The sequence below is a fragment of the Prionailurus bengalensis genome, chromosome D1 (assembly GCF_016509475.1).
Source record: "Prionailurus bengalensis isolate Pbe53 chromosome D1, Fcat_Pben_1.1_paternal_pri, whole genome shotgun sequence".
Taxonomy (NCBI): Eukaryota; Metazoa; Chordata; class Mammalia; order Carnivora; family Felidae; genus Prionailurus; species Prionailurus bengalensis.
This window is the reverse complement of record NC_057346.1, coordinates 98,995,987-99,022,781: the sequence shown is the minus strand read 5'-3', so window position 1 is coordinate 99,022,781 and position 26,795 is coordinate 98,995,987. Positions and strand designations below refer to the sequence as shown.

At 52.9% G+C, this 26,795-nt stretch overlaps 1 protein-coding gene and 1 long non-coding RNA gene across 2 annotated transcripts in view; one reads left to right on the top strand and one right to left on the bottom strand.

Annotated features, from left to right (window-relative positions):
- The window catches only part of CREB3L1 (cAMP responsive element binding protein 3 like 1), a 35,320-nt gene that overhangs the window by 6,593 nt on the left and 1,932 nt on the right, over positions 1–26,795 (bottom strand). Inside the window, exons 2-7 of the mRNA XM_043581091.1 lie at positions 9,291–9,519; positions 5,841–6,025; positions 2,983–3,061; positions 1,127–1,284; positions 296–445; positions 85–143 (exon numbers count right to left, since the gene is read on the bottom strand). Coding sequence (XP_043437026.1) covers positions 85–143; positions 296–445; positions 1,127–1,284; positions 2,983–3,061; positions 5,841–6,025; positions 9,291–9,519 — 860 coding nt within the window. The remainder of the gene's footprint in view (positions 1–84; positions 144–295; positions 446–1,126; positions 1,285–2,982; positions 3,062–5,840; positions 6,026–9,290; positions 9,520–26,795) is intronic.
- On the top strand, positions 13,657–25,481 carry LOC122483752. The gene is made up of 3 exons (XR_006297465.1): positions 13,657–13,770; positions 16,267–16,380; positions 23,348–25,481. It is a non-coding gene; the product is annotated as an uncharacterized LOC122483752 (long non-coding RNA).

Genomic DNA, 26,795 nt, shown 5'->3' with positions numbered 1-26,795 from the left:
TGGTGCCCTTTGAGAGAGGACCAGGGAGAGCGGGGCAGGCTGGGGAGTGGGTCCCAGGCCTGCCACCCTGCCCAGGATGCTTACTTCTTTTCTAGACATTCCACGTACTCCTTCTTCTTGCGGCGGCTCTCCTGGGCCGAGATCTAGAGGGGCAAGCCCCCGAACAGGGGTTACCATAGCCACGTAACCACTTCCTGGGGATCCTCAATTTTAGGGCTGGCATCACCTGGGGAGCAGAGGCTCCCACCCACCAAGGAAGTCCTAGGGAAGGGGCTGGGTCCAGCTCATGCTTTACCTTATTCTTGATTTTTCTCCGGACCCTCTTTAAGGCCTTTTCTTCGGCTTTGGTGAGGGGCAGCTTCGTGGGGATGGGGTAGCCCTCAGCAATCAGGGTGCGTTTCTCCTCCTCTGTCAGGAGCAGCGGCCCTGATGTCCCCTGTAATTTCTGTGGGAAGTACGACATGATGGTTAGGAACCAGACAGCCCTGGATTCCAGTTCAAGCTCTGCCCTTTACTCTTTGTGTGACTTGGGGAAGGTACTCGACTCTCTTAGCCTCAGTTTCCCAATCTGAAAAAGGGTGGATCTGAATTAAATCCGATAACATGAATCAACAGTGCTGGGAGCCCAGCATGTTAGGCACTCAGCCTATTATTGTGGTGGGGGGGGGGGGGCGGGGGTGTCCCTAGATCCCATTCTGGAATCCACAGCCTCAAAGCTTGCTTGCCCAGAGCCCCTAAGCAGCAGCCCCCTCATGTCCCTACAGTCTCCACTTGGGAGGCTCCACACTCATCCCAGGACTCAGGGCCTAGCTCCATGTTTCCTGGGGGCTTTTGGGCCTCCTAGAGCCTGGGCCACCCCCCTAGAGGTCAGGAATGTCAAGTTCTAGTCCTGGCTCAGCAACAGTGTGGGTTTGGCAGGCCTCTTGGACCTCTCTACCTGGTTCCTCTTCACCCCAAAGCAGGATTGAAAGATTCTCACTCCCATCTGCCAGGCAGGCACCTCTCTGAATTCTGATAGGGATGAGGATCAGGCTTGGGGCTCCCCAGACCCTTCCCTGCTGGTCATGTACAGGGTGGACTTACTCAGTTCCTTGCCTCTAGGGTCAGCCCACCCCCAGCTGCTTACGTGAGGGGCGGTGAGAAGGGGGGAGGTGGAGATGGCCGTGGAGGAGCGGGCCATGGGCCGGACAGGGCTGGAGGGGGGCAGAGAGCGGGGACTCTGGGAGCCGTCACTGTCGCTGCCGTGGCTGCTGGGGGGCGTCAGAGGCATCTGCACCAGGTCCTCTGGGGAGAGCGGGGGAATCCAGGTTAGCAGGGTTGCATCCCAGCTCTGCTTGGACATCAGAGGTCAGCCAGCCCTGACACTGGGGAACGGAACACTGGGGCCTTGACCAGCTGTAACATCACAAGCCCCTCTGCCATGTCACATAGATGAGTTGACATCCCCAAAGTTGATTCCTGAGTGCCATCCCATCTCTGACGCCACAGAGGTCTGGCTCCCTTAAGACTGGTCCTTGGTGTGGATATCATGGAGGCCAGCTTCTTGAAGTCCCTCCCCCATCCCTAACTTCACACGGTCCAGACCCTTTGAGCCTCCAGCTTGGTAACCCCAGAGGTGACTGGAATCTGCCCGCAGTCAGACCCATGGGGATCAGGCTGGGCAAGCAACAGCCTCTGTCACTTCTTTTTTTCCACTGCAAAACTTTTAGCCACATCAACCCCAGGGGTTCCTCTTTCAACTTCAGGGTAACAGGACAGCATTGGGCTTTCGGCAGACCAGCCAGGGGCACTGCTCTCCCCAGCCTCCCCGCCCCTGTTGCTTCTCTGTGGCCACAGCATCAGGAAGACTGACACTTGAGGTGGTCAGGAAGAAGCCTGGGTAGAGCCATGAGGACCGAGAGCGTAGCTGCAGGGAGAGCTCCCAGGTCAGCACAGAAAGTCCAGCTAATAGCAGGTGTGGAGACCTGAAGGCTCTGGGCTGAGGCTTAGGAGGAACAGCTGCATCCTTCTAGGCTCTGCCCCAAACTGCCCCCTGCAGGAGTCCTCTCTCCTTTCCCAGACTTTGATTTGCCTCTTAAAGAGCCCTGAACTTGGAGCCAGAGAGCCCGAGTTCAAGTTCTGCTGTCACCTGCCCCAAGTGTGTGGCCTATAGTCATGTTTATTAGCCTCTCCCAGCCTCACTTTCCTGTTGGAAGGGAGCCACGAGGATGGAATGAGCTAATGTTTGTAAAAATGCTTTACGGATAGAAGGGCGCTCTACAAGGCGATGTGTTTTCACAGTGGCCCCTTTCTGCCTTCTGTGAGTCTTCTCTCCAAGGAAGTGAGCAACCTGAGGGTGAAACTGGGGCCTTATTCATCCTTCTAAAGCATGTGCTACTGAGCCCAGGGCCTGATACATAGTAGATGCTTCATGAATGTTTGATGGATTAATGGGGTGGGACTGGAAAGATTCAGTTAGCCTTTTCTCCTTCTGGCCAATCCAAGAAGCTTCCTCTGTTCCCTTCCTCCTTGTCAGATCTGGGAGGCTTCCAAGGCCTCCTGGGATCTGCCAACTTTAATCCATTTGGCTGCTATGATATTGGCCCTCATTACTCTGATCTCCTTGGGCACAGGAACTGTCTTCTCTCTCTGCTTCCCCAGCTCCTGGTACTGGGACATGCACAATGAACTCACTGGGTGGATGGATGGATGGATGGATGGATAAATGGATGGAAGGATGGATGGCTACAGAGTGGGCATCATCAGTGAATGATGGGAGGGGGATTAGCAAACAGGGTGAGAGAGTGTCAGTAACAGAGATGACAGTTGTAGATTGGGTAAGAAGGGGGCTTGAGGAAGGGAAAGTGTGAAGGGCAGGGAGGAAAGGATATTCTCAAGAGAGATGGGAGTTGTCAAGGGAGATGGGTGGGCTGGGCCAAGGGAGTAGGGATGCTGTCTGCCCAAGACTGGAGAGAGGCAGAGTCCCTTTCTGGACATACTTACCTGGTGTCACTTTGAGGAACTGATTCACCTCCTGGGGCTCCGCTTTGATCACTGGCAGCTGAGTCATTTCTCCTGGGGCCTGAGGAAGACATAGGTCCATCTCCATCAGCTGTCCTTGGGGCTGTCCCCACCAAGCCACTCAACCTCCCACCCTCCCCTGAGTCTGGCAGTCTGCTCTGCACATAAGGAGGTGGCGGGGCTCAGTGTTCCGAGCACAGCCCAGAGGGAGCAGAGGCAGGTTTTCAGGCTTGGAGAAGCCAAGTCAGACCTAAGAGAAGAGAATGATTGTCAAGTGGTTAGTGTAGTTTATTTATTTATTTTTTAAGTTTTTAAAATGTTTTTATTTATTTTTGAGACGGAGAGAGACAGAGCATGAGCAGGGGAGGGGCAGAGAGAGAGGGAGACACAGAATCCAAAGCAGGCCCCAGGCTCTGAGCTGTCAGCACAGAGCCCGATGCGGGGCTCAAACTCACGGGCTGTGTGATCATGACCTGAGCCGAAGGCGGACGCTCAACTGACTCAGCCACCCAAGTGCCCCACTGTAGTTTAGACCTTATGCTCAGAGAAGGAGAGCTTCTTGTGACCTCCAAGGCCAAGGCCATTTTTTTAGTGGAGGCTGTCCTGCACGGACTGTGAAGGCCACGTAGGCGGTAGGCCGTGGCATGGTGTTATGTGGTTTGCTATGTGGTTTGCAGAGAGTTTGCGGAGAGGATGAGAGGTAACGTCTGGCACATTGAAGCTGTTCAGTGAGCGGTAACAATAGCACAGACTAAGAAGGCATGGACTGGCCGGGGGCTCAGGGTAAGCTCCCTCAGCCACTGAAGTTTGAAATGAGTCCTGAAGTATAAACAGGAATGTTCTAAACAAAGGATGGGGCCAGTGGTGAGGGGAAAGGCATTCCAAGTGCAGGGAAAAGTATCTGCAAAGGCACAGAGGCCAGAGAGCATGGCTGGATCCGGAAACTCAGTATTCAGGGTGTCCAGAGGGTAGGGGTGTGTGCCAGGGGTGGAGGGGTAGGAAACAAGATCAGATGGCTTGGCGAGGGGGTGGCGTGGGGGTGGTGGGAGGATTCACAGAAGGTAGAAAGGGACCAGACAAGGAAGTTTGCAACAATAAGGAGCCCCTAAAGGGTTGGATTGCAAGGGACTAACAGAACTAGATTTATGTTTTTTTAAAATTTTTTTAACGTTTATTTATTTTTGAGACAGAGACAGAGCATGAACGAGGGAGGGTCAGAAAGAGGGAGACACAGAATCTGAAACAGGCTCCAGGCTCTGAGCTGTCAGCACAGAGCCCGACGCGGGGCTCGAACTCACGGTCTGTGAGATCATGACCTGCACCGAAGTCAGCCACTTAACCGACGGAGTCACCCAGGCGCCCCTAGATCTATGTTTTAAACAAACACGCATCCCTATTTCTTTATATTCCCACTTGCTGCTACAGAAAGGACATCAAGAACACACATGGCTGCCTACACACGATGATCAACATGCACCTAAGTGGTGTTCTCTTTGAGGAAGGCACTGTGTTGTTGGGTGCTGGATTTCAGGACCAAGGCTCCCCTCTGGTTCTGCAGCCAGCAGGGAGAGGTCATGATATTCTGGGTGGGACACAGAATCCCCAATTTAGGCAGATGAGTAAGAATCGCAGAAGGTTCAAATTGGCAGAGACCTTGGAGACTCCCTGGTCTGCATCCTAGCTCAGCCCTCAAGTGACAGAGAAGGCATTGTGATGGAAAGGGTGGGTCCCACAGCTTGTGACTGACAATGCCAACTTCTGGTTCCTGTGCCTTCCACAAGGGTGTTGTGACCTCACTAGAGTGGGAAGTGTGGGCTTCTGGGTCTTGCAGAGTTTGGAATGCCGTTCGTTATTTCTGACTGTGTGATTCTGGGCAAGTCGCTTAGCTCCTTGAGCCTCAGTTTCCTTCTCTGAGGCACGTGCCCAACCTCCAAGACTCTGGCGGCTGCTGCCGCGCCTTCCCTTCCTGCTTTGCCAAGGCCTGAGGAGTCGCTGAGCCAGCCTTGGAGGTGGTCGCAACAGATCCTCCACCTTTGCAGCAGACCCTTGGTCCAACGGGTTGATGGTGGGGTAGGGAGGGGCTGAGCTTGCCTTTGGCCACATACATTTTGATCGGGTGACATGCGTGGCCAGCAGGGGGCAGAGCTAGTCAAACCTGTAACTAGGGATTTTAAGATGGCCCTTAGATTGTAGACTCTGGGCCAAGAAGCCTTTTAGAGCCAGTTCATGCTCCCATTTTACAGACAAGGAAGCTGAAGGAATAAAAAGAAGGCAACGTGCCCAGAGCCAGGACACAGGCAGGGCCCAGAGACTTGGCCCAGGAGGCTCTTCAGATGTTGGATCTATAGCTGAATGCTGTTATCCATGTATCATGGAGGGTGGTGGTGGTGGGAGGTGGGGGGGTGGGGTGATGGCATGAGTGTATGAGATAAAAAACGTTGATCTCATGAGCATATACAACTGAAGTACAGCAAAACTTTCGAATTCTCATATTTGGTCTTTCCTTTTTAAAGTCCTGATGCTCTGAGAAAATAACACGGCCTGTGCCATGTCTGTCTCTGAGACCGTGGACCAGGCCCCTGATGCTCAGCCCTGCCTGGGTCCTTGTAAATTTCCTTCTGCACACAGTGAGGCCCCCAGCTTACTCCGAGGGTGCTACGGTTTGTGCCCATTCTAGGAAGGTGAGGGGGTCCATGGGAGTTCTGACCCTCAGTCCCAAGGGTCACGTGGCTCCCAGTTCACGTAGCCCTGGGGTACACAGGGCTTTGAAGGCCTCTTCCCACAGAGACCCACCACCCTGCCTCCCTCCCTCAGCCCCTGGGAACCGTCCCCAGGCTCACCTGGTGGGGGACAGGCAGCCTGGACAGGGGGCTGAGGCCCAGCAGCGGGGTGGTGGCCATGGCAGCAGCAGCAGCCATGGCTGAGGAGGCGGCCAGAGGGTCCACGGGCAGCTCCGGGCTCTGCTCCTGCTTCACCATGACGGAGCACAGTTTGTGTCCCAGCACCCATGCTTCCTGTTCCACGTCTGGGGAAGGGGGCAGGACCAGGCTCAGGGGACTCCCCGAGCAGAGGGCTCTGCCCCCCTCCTCCCCCTGGGAGCTCCTCTGGACTGAGATGCCAGGGAACGGAGGGTGGCAGGCAGGCAAGGGCAGAGGGGGGTGCTTGTGACATAGCCTGGGGCCAGAAGACGTGGGGCATCTTCTTCATTCAGCAGCTCACACAGCAGGTGTGGACAACAGATCTGGACCCCTCCTGACTGGCTGTGGGACCTTAGGCAAGTTGCTTAACCTCTCTGAGCCTTAGCTTCTTCATCTGTAAAAGTGCCCGGCAAGAAGTAAATGTTCAATAAAAGCTAGCTATGGTCACTACAATGGCTGCCATCCAGGGAACATCTGCTGAGCACTGTGCTAGGCGCTGGGGACCTAGTGACAGTCACAAGCAAGTTTAGGGCAGCTGGAATGGAAAGGAAAGGGGAAGATGGGCCAGACTCACAGCTGTGACTTTGTCCTAAAGGTAATGGGGAAGCACTGAAGGGTTTTAAGCGCACTCAGATTTGTAATATCAAAAAAAAAAAAAATCATTCTGCGTGTGTGCATGCATTGATTGGACTGACTGCAGGCAAGACAGAAGCAGGGAGACTCTCAGCAGGCTGGTGAAATAGCCCAGCGAGAGAAGATGAAGCCTGAGGAAAGGAGGTGACAGTGGGGATGGAGAGGAAGGGACATATTGGGGACAGATGTGGAAGAGAGAATCCACAGGACCTGGTGATGGGGGTGGGGGTCATGTTGGTGGTGAGGTGTGATGTTCAGGTTTCCCATGGCAGTGTCCTTTTCCTGCCCACTTAGTGGGGCTCTGGCCTCACCTGGGCCACAGGGCTGGCAGGCATCACCCCTTTTCCTGATGAGTGTCTACAGTCCTGCACCCTAAGTCAGCCCTGCCCACGGTGGCCCCAGCAGGCCCCAGGCAGCGGTGAGGTGAGGCGCAGGTCTGGGGAGCCAGTGTGCAGGGAAAGGGCGAGGGGGCTTTGGCCTTTGGGGCCTGCTGTGGGTAGGGAGAGGGGTCAGTGGTGCCTGGTCCCACCTCAGAAACGAGGCCCCACCCAGCTGGGAGCCTGAACGGCCTGGCTCTGGGCCACAGGCTGCCCCAGGGCTCCAGGAACACCCACAATCTTCCCAAATTACAGGGCCAGTTGTCCGGCCTCCGGGAAGCTGCCCCTGCAAAAGGCCCACAGACAAATTGCTCTAAAAATAGACTTGGGGAGGCCAAGGAGCTGGGCTAGCCTAGCGGGGGTGGATGGAGAACCTGCCATGAGAGGGGGTCTGCCCCACATGCTGCCTTTCTCCAGGGTGGGGCCTGAGGACTAACTGACATGACTTCCAGAGGCTTGGCTGAGAGGCCAGGGCATGTCGGGAAGCTAAGACCTCTGCAGCCACAAGCCCTGCAGCCATTTAAAGCCCAGGTGGTGGCCCTGCCCTCAGGGGTGAGTGGAGTGGAGTATAACATCCCATCTCTGCCCCTGGGGAATCTCAAAGACCCTCAGAAGCAGCTAAGTGCAGCTCTTAGCCCTCTATACATATGAACTCATTTATCCCTCCCAATAATCCTATGGGGCAGGCACTATTATTATCATCCCCATTTAATAGATAAGAATATTAAGAAACTCATTCAAAACCATTGTCCTCTGAAGAGAAAGAGGAATTAAACGTTCATTGTTTTAGTCCTAGGTTCTAGCCTAGTCGTATTAAATAGGACTTTTATATGCACAATTAAAATGGCCACTAATTCTTTTTATATATTATGTACTGGGCACTAAACTGGGTACTTTATGTATATGTTTAAAAATTCTGGCCAGAGTTCTTTTTTTAATGTATGTTTATTTATTTTGAGAGAGAGAGAGAAAGAGAGAGCAAGTAGGGGACGGTCAGAGAGAGGGAGAGAGAATCCTAAGCAGAATCTGCAGAGCCTGACTTGGGGCTCGATCCCATGAACTGCGAGATCACCACCTGAGCTGGAATCAAGAGTCTGACAGTAAACAGACTGAGCCACACAGGCGCCCCCCCCCCCCACCCCAAGGCCAGAATACTTATGGCATATATGTTATCTTCATTTTATAATGGAGGCCCAGAGAGATTAAGCAACTTGCTCAAGATCACACAGCAGCTAGTGGAGGCATCAGGATGCACACCAAAGCCTGTTTGGGTTCAAACCCAGTACCCCCTGCTGGCCCTTGAGCCAGAAAAATGTGGTGGCGAGGGTGTGAGGTTTAGTATCAAGGAGCTTGCTTGCTCCCAAGTCCCTACTATGCATTTTACTGTGTGTGTGACCCAAACAGCTTAGTTTTCCTGAAGCCTCATTTTTCTGATCAGACAAATGGGGATTATGATAAAAGTGAAAAGAAAAAAGTGTGAGATAAAGATAAAAGTGTGAGAGATAAATGAGATAATTAACATGAAGATACTTTGTAAACCACACAGTACTATAGAAATATTTATAGTTATTCCCATTTGTAGATGAAGAAACTGAGGCTTTATAGAGGCTAAGAGATGTATCCATGATCACCTAGCCAAATGTGACAGGGCCAGGACCACCTGTATTTGAGGAAACATCCAAAGGGGCCATTTCTAGGTGGGGCACAGTCTGGGGTTGTCCAGTGTTGGTTACCAGACAGGAGAGACTCAAAGGGCCCTTTGCTTAAACAGGCAGGATGTGTGTGTGTGGGGGGGGGGGGTTGGTTGGAGGGGAGCTTTAGGGAACTATACCTTCGGGAATAAAACTAGGGCGCAGGCATCTCTCCCAGGCAGCATTTCAGAGGACAGTGCAGTATGAGAGGGTGGCAAGGTTCCAGAGTCTCAGAAACTTGTCCACATTTATGGTTTAGTTCCCCCCACTGTTTCCTCTAAGTCAGTGGTTCTCAAACCCAAGTGTGCATCAGAATCACCTGGAAGGCTGGGCCCTACCCACATGGTTTCTGATCCAGCAAGTCTGGGCGGACTGAGAATCTGCATTTCTAACAAGTTCCCAGGTGACGCTGCTGGTCCAGGAACCACCCCGTTGCTCACAACTGCTCTAAGCCAGCAAAACAGCCTTTTGAGAAGTGCCCGTATGGGTTTGATATGAGCGAGAACAAAAAGGCAGGAGGCCGAACTCCTCTGAGAGGTGTTTGTGGGTGACTCCCCTGTGTGCCTCTGGGAGTCTTAGCCTGAAGGCCTCCCCCCCCCCCCCCCAACCCCTCACAAGCTTCCTCCCCTCCTGGGCCCGTGCTGTCCTTAGGTCCTTCTACCCTGTTGTACCTTGGGTGGTGTCCTCCATCTTGATGGGCACAAGGGGGCTCTGAGGTGCCGAGTCACCGCTCAGGGAGTAGCTATGCTCAGCCTGGATGCCTGGTGTGGGGGAGTCCAGTTCCATGTCCAGTAGAGGGCTCTTCTCGTCCAGCACAGGGTCATCAAAGAAACTGCTGAACAGGTCATTAGAGAAGTCCTCCATGTTCTCCGCGAAGTGGTCCAGGTGCTCAGGGAAATGCTAGGGAAGGAGGAGGGAAGCAGGGACAGTGAGCTTAGCCTGGGAAGGGGGCACAGGTGCTGCTGTGCTGCCCCCCACCTCAGGCCTGCTACCACCACCGCTGTCAGTGCAACCTGCCCGTTATTCTTCCTGCCATCATTAATGCCACCGCCATTGCCACCAACCTCCCCAGTACCCACATCCTCAGGACCAACTAGTATCGTTTGTATCATGACCGTCACCGCTGTCACCACTTTACCTTCACCACCACCGTCTCCACTGCCACTTCCAGCCTCACTGTCGTCATTCTCAAGAGTGAGATGTGGAGGGCGGAAAAGCATTCCTGAACAGGTGACCGGATGCTATGCTGTAGTTCTGGCTCTGAGACCTTGGCTCAATCACTCAGACTGCCTGAGTCTGTTTCTCTGTCCACCCTACTTCATGGGAAGGCTAAGTAAAGAATGCGTGTCTATGCCAGCACGTTTGCATCTCAAAGGCAATATTAATGACTTTTGTACTATCTTTTTGCTAGAGTGAAAGGTGGTGGGATTATCGAGGCTTCTACTCCCCTCATTAGCACAGCCCTGCCTGTCCTCACTCCACCAGACTCTCCCCTTTCCAAGACATTCCTTCTTTATGCCAAGAGATTAGACTCTGAAGCCATGTTGCTTGGGTTCGAATCCTGACCTTGATACTTCTAGCTGTGACTCAGTGCTGTTCAAACTGTGGGTGGTGACTCATTAATGGGTTGTGAAATCAATTTAGTAGGTCACAACCAGGATTTAAGAAAAAATAAAACAGAAAAAATAGAAAGTATCAGAGTGCACTACACACAGTGAAGTTAAATACCTGTGAGGTTTTCATCTTGTCTGTGTGTGTGTGTGTGTGTGTGTGTATAGGTACTTGGTAATGCAGTGAAATATATTTCTCAGAAACACAAAAGTCTGAAAAATACTTGTCTCTGAGATCTTGGGAAAGTTAATTAACCTCTCTCTGTTTCATTTCCTCCTTTGTACAGTGAGACTGATAATAGTTTGTTAGGATTGTTGTAAGAATTTTTAAAAATTTTTAAAAATTATTTCTGAGACAGAGACAGACAGAGCATGAGCGGGGGAGGGGCAGAGAGAGAGGGAGACACAGAATCTGAAGCAGGGTCCAGGCTCCCAGCTGTTAGCACAGAGCCCGATGCGGGACTCGAACTCATAAACTGTGAGATCGTGACCTGAGCTGAAGTCAGATGCTCAACCAACTGAGCCACCCAGGCGCCCTAGGATTGTTGTAAGAATTAAATTGATACATATAAAGCACTTATAATGGCCCCTGGTACATAATAATTACTCAACAAACATTGCCTCTTATTATTAATAAAGCACCCAGCGGCTAGCACATAGTAGGTGCTTATTGTTTTTCTCTCTAAAGAATTCTAAACATGTAAGGACATGCTCCTGCTGTTCATTATTTACTGACTGAATGAATTTGCTGGTGGGTTGGAAGAGATGGTGGGAGGGGGTTGCTTCAGGCCCTGGCATCCCACCTGGTGACTGGTTAACGACTGGCTTCTGGGGGATTGGTTCAAGGTCTGGAGCTGTTGGCTCTTTCTGGCGTGGAATACTCAAAGCCTGCCCCAGTCCTGAAGGGGTGAACAGAGAAGTCCTCTGAGAATAAGGCTCAGAGCCACATGACCATCTGTGCAGTCAGATGGACTTGTTTTTGATTCTAGCCCCATGACTTGCTAAGTTATTCGCTTCTCAGTGCCTCAGTTTCCCTATCTGTAAAGGGGAAATAATAGTTCCTATTTTATAGTGTTGTCATGATGTTCAAATATTTGTTGGGTGCTTAATATTCACCTTATAGGATTATGAGGGTAAAGTAAGTACATACAACATTTATATATAGAACACATATACAGCGAATACATAGAACAGAATGGTGCCTAGTATGTAGTGAGTACTCAATGGTTATTAGCCATTATAAGTATGGAAACTGCAGTTCCTAAAAGCCTAACTCCAGGCCTGAGCTGAGCTGAGCTGAAGAATGATCAGAGAATCAAGGACAAAATAAGTGTGGAAAACTATTGACTCAGGTACTCTCCCCTTTTCCCACTTTGCCAGAACTTATCATCACCTTATGGTTTGGTTGCGATTTTAACTTTCCGAAGTGCTTTCATATGCACAATTTTATTTAATCCTCACAATTACCCAATGAGATAAGGAAGTTGCGTATTTGCATTTGACAGATAAGGAAACTGAGGCCCAGGGAGTCAAGTACAACAGGAAAGTGTCCACAACCCCTCATTGCCCAGTCCTTTCCCAACTGTAGCAGACATTCTTCTGTTCAAGAATTGCCTGTTTGCCAGACTGAAAACTCCCTGAGGCACGGTCTGTATCTTCTTCCCCTGCTGGATCCTAGCACCTGGCCCATGATAACCATCGGTGGAGGGACAGGTCCTTGTTCCCCAGAGGGCAATGCCATCAGTAGGTCATTTATCTATCAATGTCTGGGGTGAGACAGAATCAGGAGGTCAGAAGCATCAGCTAAACACATCTCTAAGAATAACTGTGATCCTACACTAAGGCCGTTTACAGGGCATCCCTTCCCCACCCCCTCCCGCCAACCAGCCAGCCAGCCACAGGCAGGACTGTGCTAGCTATACCCTCTGCAGGGCCTGGGCCAGCCCAGCTGGGGGCGCTTTGCCCCTGCTCACTCTTTCAGGGTCTCTCAAAGGCCTGGTGTGGGGCCCAGTGGGAGGGGGTTGTGAAGAAGGGAGGACAGTGAGTCAGTGGCTAAGGTATTTCTCCAGCAGCTGCTTCTCAGGCGATAAGGGTTTGCCAAGCCCTTTCCCGGGGCCTGGGAGAGGAGAAATACTTCCTCCAGTCTGGGCCGGGGTCCCTGAAGGCCTTGGCTCCAGGCAGGATAAGCCAGGTCCTTCTCAGAGACCCCTTTTGGGGTGCCCACAGGAACCTGCTCAGGGAGCACAGCTGGCCCCCTTTTGTGAGCAGCCCCCACCCCACCTGCTGGAAACAGCAGCCAAGGCCTAACAGGATGGAGCTTCCAGAAAATGAGAGCCAAGTGGAAGGGGAGGGCAGCCAAGGGGCAGGCAGGGTGGGGGTGGAGGACACTCAGAAAACCCGGTCCTCTTTGCTCTGGGCTTCCTTATGTGATGGTCGGACCTCTGGTGGCAATGGTGGGCATATCTCATCACCTCCAGGCCAACTTCCTGCTCATGCCAGCATGCCAGAAGGGACTGGCAAAACCCTTCAGAGGGTTTTGTAGCCTTACTTCTTCTATCTGGTGCCTGGTCTGTCAAAGCAGCTCAGTTATGGTTGGTTTATATCATCAATACATTAGAAGCAGAAGGGACTCGAGAAAGCCCATGGTCTTCACCTCCCATTCACACCCCCATCTGCCAATGAAGAAAATGAGGTCCAGAGAGAGAAAGCCACCTACCCAAAGTCACAGAGTTGGCAATGTTGAGGGAGGGGTTCAAGCCCACTCTGGGGACCTCAGGCCTCCTCAGCTCCAGCATGTCCATGTTTCCCCCAACCACACCCAGCTCTACCCCTAATTCACACGCTAAAAGCTGAGGTTTCAGACTATCTGAAGGAAATTATTGCCCCGGTGAGGAAGGAGGGTTACATTTACGAACATCAGGGGGTCGTGGGTCAACGTTCAGAGGGGGGATAGGGTTCTTTGGGGGTAGAGGGTGAGCGTTCTGGGGTGCCTTGCCAGGCAACGGGGATGGGAAGCCAGAGAAGGAAATATTATGATTTGTTTCCCTCCTCGTTAAAGACTTTTTCCTACAGTCATGCCAATACAAGCTCCTTCTCGGAGGCCACGCGCAGTCAGCCCCGGCTCCTCTCTCTGCTCCTCCCTCTCGGAGGATTGGTATCGCACTCTCCTGCTCGCACCCCCGCGCATACCTCTCCTGGCAGCACCCAGTCCGGCAGCCAGGTCTCGGGCGCCTGCCCTTTAAATTTAAATAAAGAAGGACCCGGTACCCCCAGCCGCGCGCTGCGGGCCAGAGATTAAGGCCGGCGCGCTGTGGGGCCGCCCCGAGCCGGAGTCCGGCGTGTTCATTGGTGGAGCCCGCGGAGCTCCTGGCCAATGGGAGAAGGCTGCGGGCAGCCGGCGGCGGCGGCAGGGCGCAGGCGGAGGAGGGTCCCGTGCTTCGCGGAAAGCCGGGGCGTGGGAAGGGCCTGCAGCGCGAGGTCCGGCTGTGTGTCCCTTTCAGCGCTTGGGGCCGAGGCCGGGATGGCTCCTTGGAGCTTCCAGGTGGGCCCAGCAGCCCCGCTGTCCCAAGACCCTTATCGGTTGCACGGCTCCTGACCCCGCGCGGCGAGTAGGGGGAAGTGGAGAGGGAGGGTCTCCCCCGACGTCCCTGGCTCCAAGGGAAGGCCGGGCACCAGTCCTTAAGCCCCTTCACCGCTCTTCCGGCTCACCTCCTTCCGTCCCTTTGGAACAGTGCTATCACAGGGCGCACTGATGGGACAACGCGGTCTCGGTCCCTGGTCGCGGCGAGTGGGGAGTGGGGACGCTCCTGGGGCGGTAATAGGACCATCTGAAGCTACTCTCAGTTCCCCTCCCGTAATTCCCCCACGGGGGTCAATGCAGAGGGACGGAAAAGCTCTGGGGGTGCAGCTGTCTGCTGGGAGAGTGTGTGGGAGAAGGTTCTCCCTCGACCTGGAGCAGCCTCAGAGCACTCACTTCCCTTGGCCCCTAGCTCGGTGGTGCCTGCACCCCCTGTTCCTGACTTCTGCCTCTCCCCTGGCCCGGCTGATTCAGTCTGTGCTTGGGGAAAGGAGGGAGGAGACCGGAGTGGGTCCAGGCTGAGCTGTGGGATAAGGAGTGGGGGGGAATCCCAAGCCCGGACATTCCTTCCGAGAGAGTGAGCTCTGGAGAGAGATGGGAGGAGAGTCCTCTCACATTTCCCTCTTCCCTTCCCCCGCAGGCTGGGCTCACACGCGCCCGCCCCCGACCCATACATTCCCGGACGGTTACTTGCCTCTTGGTCACTAGAAAATCGACCCCATTTCAAGCTGAAGGGCCACCAGTCTGAGTCAGTGCTGTGCCCTGAGTGGGGGGGGGGGGGGGGGGGGGGCGGGGACGGGGAAGGGTAGGCTCAAGAGAGAGCAGGGAGGGGAGGTGGGCCCCTGGGTATCCAGTTGTCAGGCCCTCCTTGTCCTTATGCATCACCATCCAGGCATTTGGGTGTCCCTTTCCCAGAGCCGGAATCAAAGGCTGTCCTTTGAAGGGGAAAAGGCCCTGGACTCAGACTCGGGATGCGCACCCCCCCCCCCCCCTCCCAGTTCAAGATCCAGCTGTGCTCTGAGACCTGGGCAGGGGCAGGTGGTGTCTCTCCTCCAGGCCTCAGTTTCCCCATCCGTTACAGACTGTGTTCCTATTGGGGCAGGGGTGGCAGGCAGGGACAGGGTGAAGTGAACTAGTCTTCAGAGAATGGGCTCTTTTTCTCTGCCCTGGCCTCCCTGGGGACTGGGAAGGGATGCAGCCAGTTCTCCAGTCCCTGGAGCCAGTCCCTCCCTGAGCTTTCCTGGCAGGGGGGGTAAAGGGGGGGCACATTGTTCCAACCTCCAACCTCACTCTCATCCCCCGTTCCCCACAGGCCCAGGGACGGTGGCTGCTGAGGTTTCATATTTTCCCCCTACTGAACTATTCACCACAGAGCCCAAGTCCAAATAAGCAGAAATGCTTCCCTCTGTGTCCATGTGTGTGCATACGTGTGGATGTGCTACACAGACGTGGGCTGTGGGGTTCCTTCTTACATAAGGAAACACCACTTCTCTGACACCACCCGATGTAAGATCCATACCCATGGGCACATTCCACGTACAGCCTGGGCCAGGTACTGTATTGCACATACACACGCTCATGGGCTCACCTAGGCTGACACTGGCAAGCACCAACACAGGCCCCAAGTGGACGCACTCCTCAGACGTGATCAGACAGACACACAGTGTCCTATGCAGACACACATATGCACGGCCACCCCAGGGATGGTCATAGACGTAGTCATGCACGCTCTGACTTGAACACACACAACATCTCACACCACCACAGAACTAAATGCTGACTGCGCCAACCCACATGCCTGAGTCATATGACCCCCAGCGAGGGAGCTCTGGGAGCCCCAGGCTCGCCTGGGGCCGGGACAGTGAGGGCTGGGACTGGAGGAGGGGCAGTATGGGAATGGAGCTTTTCTGTGAGTGTGCTGGAGGGAGGAAGGGAGAGAGGAAAGGGCAGGCTGGCATCCACCACAGGCTGCTTCTGTGCAGAGCAGGGCCTGGGCGGGGGCACGGTGTGTGCATTCTCTGTAGCCCCCAGCCCCGTTGGTCTGGCTCTCCAGTTCCCTCTCCTGACACTGGTAACCCTTCCCTGCCCAGGCCACAGATGCCTCAGGAAAGTGGAGAGCTGGCCTGCAGGTTCCTGGCCAGCCCCTGGCATCTTCTCACCAGGCAGCCCATGTACCGTGGCCCAACCCTGGGGCTAGTGCCAGGTGCTGTCTGGGCAGGAGGAAGCGATGGCAGTGAATGCCGCCGCCCAGGGCTGGGATTAGCTGTGACTGGCCCCAGTGAGGGCACGGCAGCCCACGGTCTGGCTGCTGGAGATGTTGGTCCATAGGCAGTGGCCAGAGGATCCCTGTGGGACAGCTCAGGACACTGACAACTAAGTGCCAGGGCTGGCACTGGGGACCTCTGGAGAATAAGGGTGTCTAATCACATCCATTTGTTCATCTCTTCTGCATTTCTCCAGTATTTACTTAGCACCTACTACGTGCCCAGCCCTGTGGATACAGAGATGAACAAAGCCTAATTCCTGCTCACAAAAGACTTTCTGACTAGTGATGTGACTACCCTGTTTATGAAGGTAAGCTAAGGCTGGCACTCCGATCTGTCTCCTAAGCATTCCCCACCTCCATCAAGAGGGATCTTCTAACACAACATGACTGTGTGACTCTCTTCCTCAGTGTCCATCAATGACTCCGTACTGCCCTTAGGATAGTTTCCAAGTGCCTTAGTATAGCTTGAAACGATCCAGCCATACTGCTTCTGTGTCTTGCTGTGTCCAATTCTCATGTGTATCTCCAAAGCCTAGCATTGGTGCCAGCACATGGTAGGTGCTCAGGCGTTTGCTGAGTGCCTGACCGATGGACTGAATGAGTGGGTGAATGAAGGAATGTGCCAGTGAGTTAATGGACTGAGGCCCTTTTTCTGTAGCTGAGCCTCCAGGAATGACTGCCCTGAATTCCGCTTCAGTGCCAGCTTGCTCCTGCTCCAGGCAGAGTTTCCATGCTCCTGGACTCCTTCCCTCGGCTCCTCCCTAGTGGGGCCTATTGTACCCATTTTCCAGGTTATTTTTTCCCAAGGCCTTTTTGTTCTTAAGCCCCAGACAGACCAGGTACCTGGGGACCACAGTCCCCTGCTTAGTGCTGGAGGAGCTGCCCCACGGTTTGGTTAGGCCCAAGAGTGTCAACAAAGCCTAGTGGCCACCTGGCCAAGCTGTTCTCCCGGCCCCTGGCCAGCTGGAAGGTCCTCCTCAGCTGGAGCCTGCCACCCGGCTCTGGCTGGAGTTCCCTTGGCCTCTTCCCTCTCTCCAGTGCACTCAGCATTCGGCCTCTGGCTTCCTCAGCTGTCCTGGCCTGTCTGAGTTGTCCTCAGGTTTTATTTTTGGAAGAAGCTGCATTCTCTCTCCTTATTTACTCCAATCCTTCAGGGAAGGTGTGGGACCCCTGGGTTCGGCTGGAGATCAGGCTGTGGCTCCAGCCTCTGGGGTTTGGACCTCTCCGGGACTCCGAGGGAGGGGACCTCCAAAGACTCCTGAGCCATCAGATGCTTCAAAGCCAATTGCCTCTGTTCTCCTTCCCCCACCCAGTGTGTGACTAATGCCTGCCCCTGCCCTTCTTGAAGAGCCCCACGATAGCCAAAAAAAATCATTACAATTTTCGAGCTGAAAAGAATTCTGGCATCATTAGGTCCGCCCCCTCTTATTTACAGAGACAGTGTAGTTCAATGATTAAGAGCAAGGGAGGCAGACAGATCTGGTTCTAATCTCGGTTTTGCTACCTACTGCGTAGCCTTGGGCAAGTTACTTAACCTCTCTGAGCCTCAGTCTCAGCTGTAAAATAGGGGTACTTCTATCTAACTACTAGGTTGCCGTGAGGATTACATGAGATGATATTTGTAAAGTGCTTGATACAATGCAGGACACAGAGAAGGGTCTCACTGAAGTGTAGCTGTTATTATTACAGAGAGAAAAACTGAGAGCCAGGAAAGGAACAGACCGGCTCAGGATCACACAGCTTGAGGTAAGCAGCCATTTTCAGAGTCTCTCCTCTGTCTCTATCTCCCTTGCAAGGAGAAGGGAGGGGCTGGCATCAACTCCAAAGAGGAATCTCCTTGAGTCAGTTGCTTGGGCAAACCCCTAGGTCTTCCGTGTTGGCCTCCACCCGCCATGCCCAGGCCCTCCTCCAGGCTAGGGGTTTCCTCCAGTGCCTCAGGGGCCTCGTCCTTGCTCACTGAGAGTGAGGGGTCTGGGGAAGAGACCCCAGCACTCAGCCCCAAGGTGGACCTCAGGCCAGTGGGACTCTGAGAGGAGGGGGGACTGCTGGGTCCTGACATCACAGAGCAGAGAAGCTGGAGCCACAGCCTTGCGGGCCAGCTGGGGCTCTTCCAGAGCGTCCAGATGTCTCAGGAATGTGCTGAGCTGGGAACTACCTCGCTCCTTCCCTCACCACCCCCAACCCTTCATCCCCTCCTATGCTCGCTCAAGCTCTGCCTCTGCCCCACCCCCCTCTACCCTTTCTCTTTCATCTCTCCCTGAGAGGGCCTCCTGTCCATAGTCCCTCTGGTACCTTGCCATAGTCTAGCTCCCTCTCAGCCCTCTAAAGGGGTCATGGAAGGCAGGAGTCCTTCCCCTTCTGCAGACCCCATGGGCTGACCATGTGGGGTGGGGGGAGATGGGAGCCTGAGCTAACTGGGAGGGGAAAGTTCTGAGCAGATAGTGCATGCCAGATCCCGAATGTGGAACTGATTTGCAGCTCTGGGAGAGGAAGGGGTGAAGGCCTTGGGGCAGCAGAGGGCAGGGCTGGGCCTCCTCTCTGGGAGGATGATGAAAAGGGCTCTGGGCATCTTGTCCCAGTTGATGGCTGGGAGGGCCAAGGAGGTGAGATGCCAGGCTAGGCTGGCCTCAGAAGGAGGGCTCAGATCCTTCGAGACCCCTGGGCGCAACAGGGACATGCCTTGCCTGAGAGTGGAGGGTCTTGAGCTATATGAGGGGTGGGGGAACCCCATTAGGGCCCTGGGGTTGGGCCAGGAGGAAGGGTTCACAGACTGGAGCTCTCAGCTCCAAAGAGAGAAGCCTGTTCCTCTGCAAGGGTGGAGTTGCCTTGGGCCTGGCCCTGAGGGCTGGGGATGATAGAGCCTGATGGGAACTGGTACTCCTAGCCCAGTGTACAAGTCACATCGGGTCGCGGGATGGAAGTCAGAGGAGAGAAGGGACCTGGGGTCAGCTGCTGCTTCAGGCTGCCCCAGACTCAGGGAGGGCTCACAATTCTTTCTCCCTTTGGGGAGGGCCCCTTATCATCCAGACAGGCTGACAGCTCATTCCTAGTGGACCCTAGACCTCCTAGCACTGAGACAGTTCAGAGTTGCTGGGACCACCATTGTGTCCAGCTCAGAAATATCTCCCACCTGCTGAAAAACCTCCCAGCTCCTAAGAATGGTATTCAAGGTCTGTTATAAATGAGTCTCAACTTACCACTATAGACGGAGCCCCTCATCTTTCTCTTCCCTCCATCCTAGTTGGATGAGCACTCCTAGCTCCTCGAAACTGCTGTGAACTCCATTGCCATAGGGCCCTAGCTTATACCAATCCTTGTGTCTGGAATGCCTTTGCCCTTTATCCCTCCTCATTCCAACTACTGTCATCCTTAAGGCCCAATTAAAATGTCACTTCCACTAGGAAGCCTTCCTTGACTGCCTACCTGTACCAACTGTTGAACCACCATAGCACTTATAGACTGTTGGGTCACTAGTTAATATCATGTCTTGAACTCTAAGTAGGCACAGTGGGACCCATCTCTCCTTCTAAACTTTCACCTCCTTGAGGGTAGGATCCAGGATAGAGTTCATCTTTGAACCCTCTGCTGGGTGTCACACAGGGCCTGGGATATAGTGTGCCTAATAATAATAATAATAGCTAATATTTATGTCCTAGGCCCTGTTCTAACTCCTTCCATGTGGTATATCATTTTATTTTTCAGAAGGTAAGTTAGTACCGCCATTTAAAAGTTGAGGAAATTGAGGCACGGAGGAGTTAAGTAGCTTCTCCAGGTTCATTCATTTAACAAAAGGCTGAATCAGGATTTGAAGCCAAGACTTGATTGCAGAGCTTGTGCTCTTAAGCACACATGAAAACACTGGTTGTTGAAGGAATGGCTGATTTTCTGCTGCCCCATCCCAACACCTAGTACAGGACCAGGTACAATATACAGCCCCAAGCTCCATGCACCGGGTCCTCCCCTGGGGCCCTGATGTAGCTCATCCGTGGCCATCTCTCTCCTGAAGCCCAGAAAGAGCCCAGGGAAGGGGTCTGGCATCTTTTCGCTTTACCCAAAAGAGCCTTCCGGCTCCAAAGAGGTCAGACAGATAAGAAAATAAAATCCCTACAACCAGGGCTCATCACAGGGATGGAGAAGGTGGGCCATTCCTCCAAGGGCTGTCCAATGCAGGGGGACTTCCTTTCAGGCCATGACAATGACAATCAGAATAAAAGCAGCAGTAGCAACTATAGTTTATGGAGGATTTACTACGTGCCAGGCACTGTGCGAGGCTTTATCTAATTGAATCCTTGTAAGAACCCTACGTTCTATGGTCATACTTTATGGATGAGGAAAGCAAGCTGGGAGAAGTTAAGGCATCTGTCACAGGGATGACAAATGGTGAGAGCCAGGATTTGCTCCCAGGTCTGAGCAGTTAAAGCTGACCATTAATGGCCATCACACCCCACCTCAGATATGGCTCAGCTCCCCAGTGTTTGTTGAGGTATCGCTATCTGACTTGTGCACTTGCTGTCTAGACAAGTTGGATCTGGGAGTAGTCACGGGGTCTCAGGACATCCCTGTTCAGAATCTTCCCAGAGTGGAGTGGTTTCACAGTCTACAGCACCCCTCTCCCTCAAACTCATGCAGCTTTGAGAGTTCCAGATATTCAGGGCCGGGTCTATTTCTTCAATGAGGTAGTGAGTACACACGTATCCATTTTATTGTATTTTATAATTTTTATGCGTGCGTGATATATTCTTTTATGATAGAAGAGGCTATTATGGTAAAGTGAAAGGTAGGTGTGGAATTTAGGTTAAAGTTCACTACCTGAATAAAAAATAAAATCCACTTTTAAAAAAAGTACCATTCAAGCTAGATGTGTGGAAGTGTCCTTTCTTCCACTGTCTGTTTATCTACCTGTCTATCCATTTCACCCCTCCCTCTCTCCTGTCCGTCCGTCCTTCCTTCCTTCCTTCCATCCATCCATCCATCCATCCATCCATCCATCCAATAAATAAGCATTTCCTCAGCACTCGGTCACTATAGCTATAACTAGCCAACAGACAAAAATGGCCGTCTGTCATTCTCTGCTCTCAAAGAATTCTCAGTCTAGTTCAGCAGTGAGGAAGCCAAGGCCCAGAGAGGGGAAGTGATTTGCCCAAGGTCACACAGGGAGTTAGGGAAACAGGGTGAGGAGAGGTGAGGACAGTCGGGGCAGAGGGACACACACATGGGCAAAGGCTCGGGCCTGCCTGCCTTGGAAGCAGGCCCCCCTCAATCACTGCTGTAAAACTGCCTCCTGGCTCTCCGTGAGGGCCCGAAGAGCCTGCCTTATTCCTTTGCTGCTTTCATTTTTGTTTTTCTTTTGGAAGGGGAAAGGGGGGACAGCTGCTGCCGTCCAGCTGTTATGTTGGACCACACAGCCCAGCCCAGATGTGTCAGCCTCTCTGGGATGGGTGAAATGGCTCCTGGGCCAAGAGCCAAGGGGCAAGAAAGCTACAGCAGGGCTCTGTCCTGGGAGAGTTGGGAGAGGAGTGACACTGAACCCGGCACCAGGGAAGCCTACTATTGCCCCGGCTGTCAAGCTGGCCTTGGTGATGATATGCTATGTCCAGGTCATGGGGATCAGGACCTCTGACACTCCAAGGAAATCAATCCCTTTGACATATTGTCTCCAACAGTCAGAGCTCTGGGCCATTTCTTACCCCTCCCAGCTTTTCCAGAACCAGACCCCCCCCCCCCCCATGCTTACCTTCTCCCTTATCCCGGTCAAGGGTCCCTGCCACTTATTCTGACTTCTAGTCTGCTCGAGGGGGTTACATAGTGTTCCAGCCAGAGCAATGCTCATGGTCTTGACTTAACTCCACCCAAATCTTCCTCCTCCATCCTGCCCCCTGGAGCGCAGAGACTTCCAGAAGAACAGCTTGTTCTTCAGCATCTGGAGCTGGTTTCTTGAGGGAGGTTCAGGGGCAAGCCAGGTCCCAGAGAGGGATGCTCCGGGAGGGACTCTGTACCAGGACTTGCAGGAGGCGCATGGTATGGGGAGGGGGAGACACAAGATGGGTGTGTCCTTCATCTCTTCTCTCCTGGCACAGCAGCCAGGCCAGGCCAGACATAAATAGACCCTCTTGGGGAGCCCCGGGAGTTACAGAGAGCAAAGGTCCAAGTTCCCAGGTGGGCCGGGGAGCAGCATCCCAGAGTGAGTATGAGGACAGGGCATGGGATGGGATGTGGGGCCTCTCCTCTCACAGGCCAGGCACCCTGCTGTCTCTGCCCCTAATGCTCTAGGCATCCATGGTGCTCTGAGGATGGCGGTGGGTGCAAATGAAGGCGGGGCCCCTCTGATATCTGAGAGCCCAAACTTTTCTCACCCTAGCAAAGTGCAAACCAGAATGAGAGGAAGAGAGAGGGAGAGACGGAGAATGAGAGGGGGAGGAGGTGGTTCTCTTCCCAATTTGACCCACTCCATGGGACCCCTGCCTTGAGGACAGAGGTGAGAGGTCCCCTCCTTTCCAATCTCAGAGACAGTGCCTTCCAGAAACTCCTTTGCCAATGGGGATGGAACCAATATGGAGGGAGTGTGCCAGGTCACCTCCTCTGAGAAGCCTTCTGTGACCTCCACCCCAGCTGGATACTCCTCAGTCTCCCGCCCTGCTCAGCTCCATTACGGCGCCCTGTGGTGCTGCCACTGTGATTCCCTCTCTCTCTCTCATTTGGCTGTCAGTGGCTGGAGGTCACCATGCACAGTGACCAGCATAGGGCTCCTTCGGTGCCCATTTGTTAAAGAACTGGATGTATGCATTGAAGAAGGACCAAGCAAAGTCCCAGCTGGTCCAGGGAAGCCTGAGGGACCTCATAGTAGATTGGGGTACAGGCAGAATTTTTGTGGGATCCAGTATCCCCATCACCCTCAGGGCTGGTCCGGCCAGGACCCTGAGAACCCTGGGTTCCCTTCTGGAATTATCAATACATTTCTTGAACACTCAGGCCTGTCTTTTTAAAAAAAAAATTCTCCCGGGGCGCCTGGGTGGCTCAGTCGGCTAAGCATCTGACTCTTAATTTTGGCTCAAGTCATGATCTTATGGTTCATGAGATCGAGCCTCGAGTCGGGTTCTGTGCTGACAGGGCAGAGCCTGCTTGGGGTTCTCTCTCTCTCTCTCTCTCTCTCTCTCTCTCTCTCTCTCTCTCCCTCTCCTCTCTCTGCTCCTCCCCTGGCTCGTGCATTCTCTCTCAATCTCTCTCAAAGTAAATAAACTTCAAAAAACAAAAAAGCATTCTCTCCTTCCCTTATAGGGACTGCCCTGGTCTGAAGTAATTTCCTCTACAAATTTCAAGTAAATCCTTGAAATGGAGCAAAGTCCACTACAATGCAAAACTTGTCTCTGTTCTGCGTGTGGAGCCCATCTCAAATAAAGGTGGGCGAAGCTCTTATCTCTGGGCGGTGGATAAAGAAGTGACTGTCTCGTGTTCCTCTGGAGCTTTCTCAGGTTGGTCTGCTGCATGTAGTAAGGTTTTACAATCTTTACTTTTGTGCTTTTTGTAATAGTACAGACCCACTGAAAATGATTGCTTTTTCATTGATCCTGAAGTCATATAACTCCACATTTTACACAATTTAAAGTTTGGACTTGGCTCGTTGCCTTATGATGGAATTTTCTACATTAAGCCCCTATTTTGTCACGGCACCAGGTTAGGTTTATGGAAATGAACAGAACTGACAGGGTCTCTGTTCTCATGGAACTTGCAAGCTTGCTTTCTTAATGGAGGAAATGGACAATAAGCCAATAAGATGTCTGCACACTGGAATGAGGGCTGTGAAGAAATCAAAGGACTGAAGTAGAAAATAGGAGGTCCCACCTGAGGTGGTCAGGAGGCTGCTCTAAAGAGGTGACATTTGCATTGAGGAAGATGAGATGGAGAGAACTGAAGGGAAAGCATTCTAGATGTCAGGAACAGCATATGCAAAGGCCCTGCAGCAGGACTAGAAGAGACTTAGTTTTAAGCTGAGTGTGGATCTAGGAGTCCCAGAGCAACCTGAACAAGAGAAAACGGGGAAAGATGGAAGCCCCAGAGCCAGTGTTCAAGGGCGAGGCCTAGGCCACAAGTTCAGATTTGCTGCGGGTCAAATCATTATAGACTATCCTAGTCTGGGGGCTGCGGGGGTCCATGCCATAGGATGGGGATGGCTCAAGGCAATGACAACTCATTGGAAATTGTGGAAATCCCTTCTGAATTTCAGAGACAGTATATGGGCTGCAGGATCCTGATGGCTGGGAGTAGGTGAGCTTAAGCACCCTTTTTCCTCTTCCTTAAAATATGTGAGGTCCTTTTCCTTTATTTAGCCATGGTTGACTGAGGCCTCCTTTGTGCCAAGCACTGTACTGGGCACTGGGGATATTGCAGTGAACAAAACAGATAAACCCCTGCCCTCAAGGAGCTTGTATCTCAGTGGGGGACACAAACACAAAAGACCCTTACCCCAAACAAACACAGTGTTTTGGGAGAGGACTAGGTGGGGAGATCTCCCTTCCTGAGTTGGAGCCCTAAGATTTTGGCTCCTCCATTAGTCCTTTTTCTAGGGGATTAGACTCTGAGACCAGAGTGCCTTGGCCCTTAGGTCCTCTTTCCTGTTGGTGAGAATTTAAAGAGAAACACACACACACACACACACACACACACACACACACACACACACACACACCCCTCCCCTTTTAGGGGCTGTTAAAGGCCCACACACAGACATAGGAACACCCAAATGCACATACTTCTCTAATCTCCCTAATCCCCCAAGGCTGGGGTGGTGGTTGTAGTGGTTCTCTGTTTCTCTATTTAGCTCAGGAGAAGCCAGGCTATGGGCCTGGCTTAGCCCCCGCACCCCCCTTCCTCTGGGCTGGTGCCTGGGTCCCAGTCATTCCCACACCTGGCCTGGGAGGTAAATGAATGTACTGAGCAAACATCCTTGCAGCTTCCTGCTGCTCCCCTCTGAGACAACAGCACTCCTCCTTCTCTTCCTCCTCCCCACACCCTCCCAGTTGGGGCATCTCTGGGATCCAGAGCCATTTCCCTCTAGAGAAACCAGAGTCATGCCTTTTCCTTAGCCAGAAGAAGAAGGCAAGATGCACACAGCCCTAGTGTCTCTATCTGGAGACACAACTTGTTCTCTCTCTGGCCCTTTATCTCAGCTTTCTGAGCACCAGACCCTCCCTCATACCTGCCCAGGGGGTGAAGGATAATAGGATACAGGGGATGAGGGCTCTCCAGTGGCCACATCAGGAACTGTGAGAGAGGTAGAGGGAGGAGAAGCCCCCCTCCCCCACATCTGGTAGGAAGGGCAGCCCCTTTGGAGGGGTGTCTCTGAGAATCACATGGATAAGCTGGGAACAGCATAAAGGGAAAAATAAAGTACCCCTGACCACCTTCAAGCACACTGGACTTGAACTGCATATTCATTCTGTCTCTGTCCAAGCAAATGTGTATTTCTGACAGAGTTGTGTTCAGGGTGAGCATAATTTTTTATTCTTTTTGCACGGAGCAACAGAGCACACACATTTCCCACACGACTCTATGGCTTTTATCTGATTTTTAAGAAGGATAATGAATACCCTATTCTCCATCTTCCAGACTGAGAAGCACACAGACTCCATCCCTTCCCATCCGTACCTTGGAAACATTTTCCTATCCTCATGCAGAAGGAAGAAGGCGTTGGGGGGTAGGGTTGGTACATGGTCCCAACTGTAAGGGATCTTAGACATCTAAGTGGAGGTACCAGAGAAGGAAAATGACTTGCTCAAGGTCACACAGCAACTCCTGGATGAGTGGGTCTTACCACAACCCCATCTAGTTTCTGGAATAAGTTAACTATAGAAACTTACCTGCCAGGCACATTCCTACATTAATTGTTAATTAATTTTCTCACTAAATCTCTATAATAACACTATGGGGAAGGATCTGTATCTCCATTTTTAAGATGAGGGAGGCCCAGAGGAAGAAAAGTCACTTGCCTGAACCGCCCACCTGGCTGGTGGCAGGACAGCTATAGAACCAAATCTCCTGATTCCCAGCCCAGGAGTTCTTGGTCTCTCCTCTTAGAAATCCTTTCCTTTCTCCCTGCCTGGCCTGGCCTTGCCTAGGTTCAAGGTCAGGAGTTTCCCCAGCAGGGCTTTCCCTCCCCAGTTCCAGGGCTGGATACCACTGTCTGATTCTGCCTCCTTTCCTGCGCTGGACCAAGGCCCAGATGAGCAGCTGGGGACACAAGGCTGAATGGAGCAGCAGGAAGAGGCTGTAGGCGGCAGAGTTCATTCAGAAGAAAGCCCTACTCAGAGCTGCTGAGGGCACCTCATGGTGGTAGTGGTGGTGGGGGCTCTACCACTCCCCCCTGGCTGCAAGGGTACAAACTCCAACAAACCCCTCTCCCTCTGACCAGTATCTGTTACCAACTTCAGGAAGGGGGTATGGAACCCTAAGTCCCTGCCATTTTACTCCTAGGATCTGTGCCAGACCATCCTTAGCAAGACTTGATCCAACCTCTCCCCATTTTATAGATGAAGAAGCAGAGGTGCAGGAAGGAAAGCTGGTGGCATGGCCCAGGCTCACGGGGGGGAGGCAGAAGCAGAGGCAGGACTAGAACCCAGGTCTTCCCACTACAAGTCCTCTCCCCTCCTCCACTTGGCCTGTGTGCAGAAGTGTGCTCCCTTTGACTGGGACCGGGGGCGGTCCTCAGAGAACAGGGTGACCCAGATCT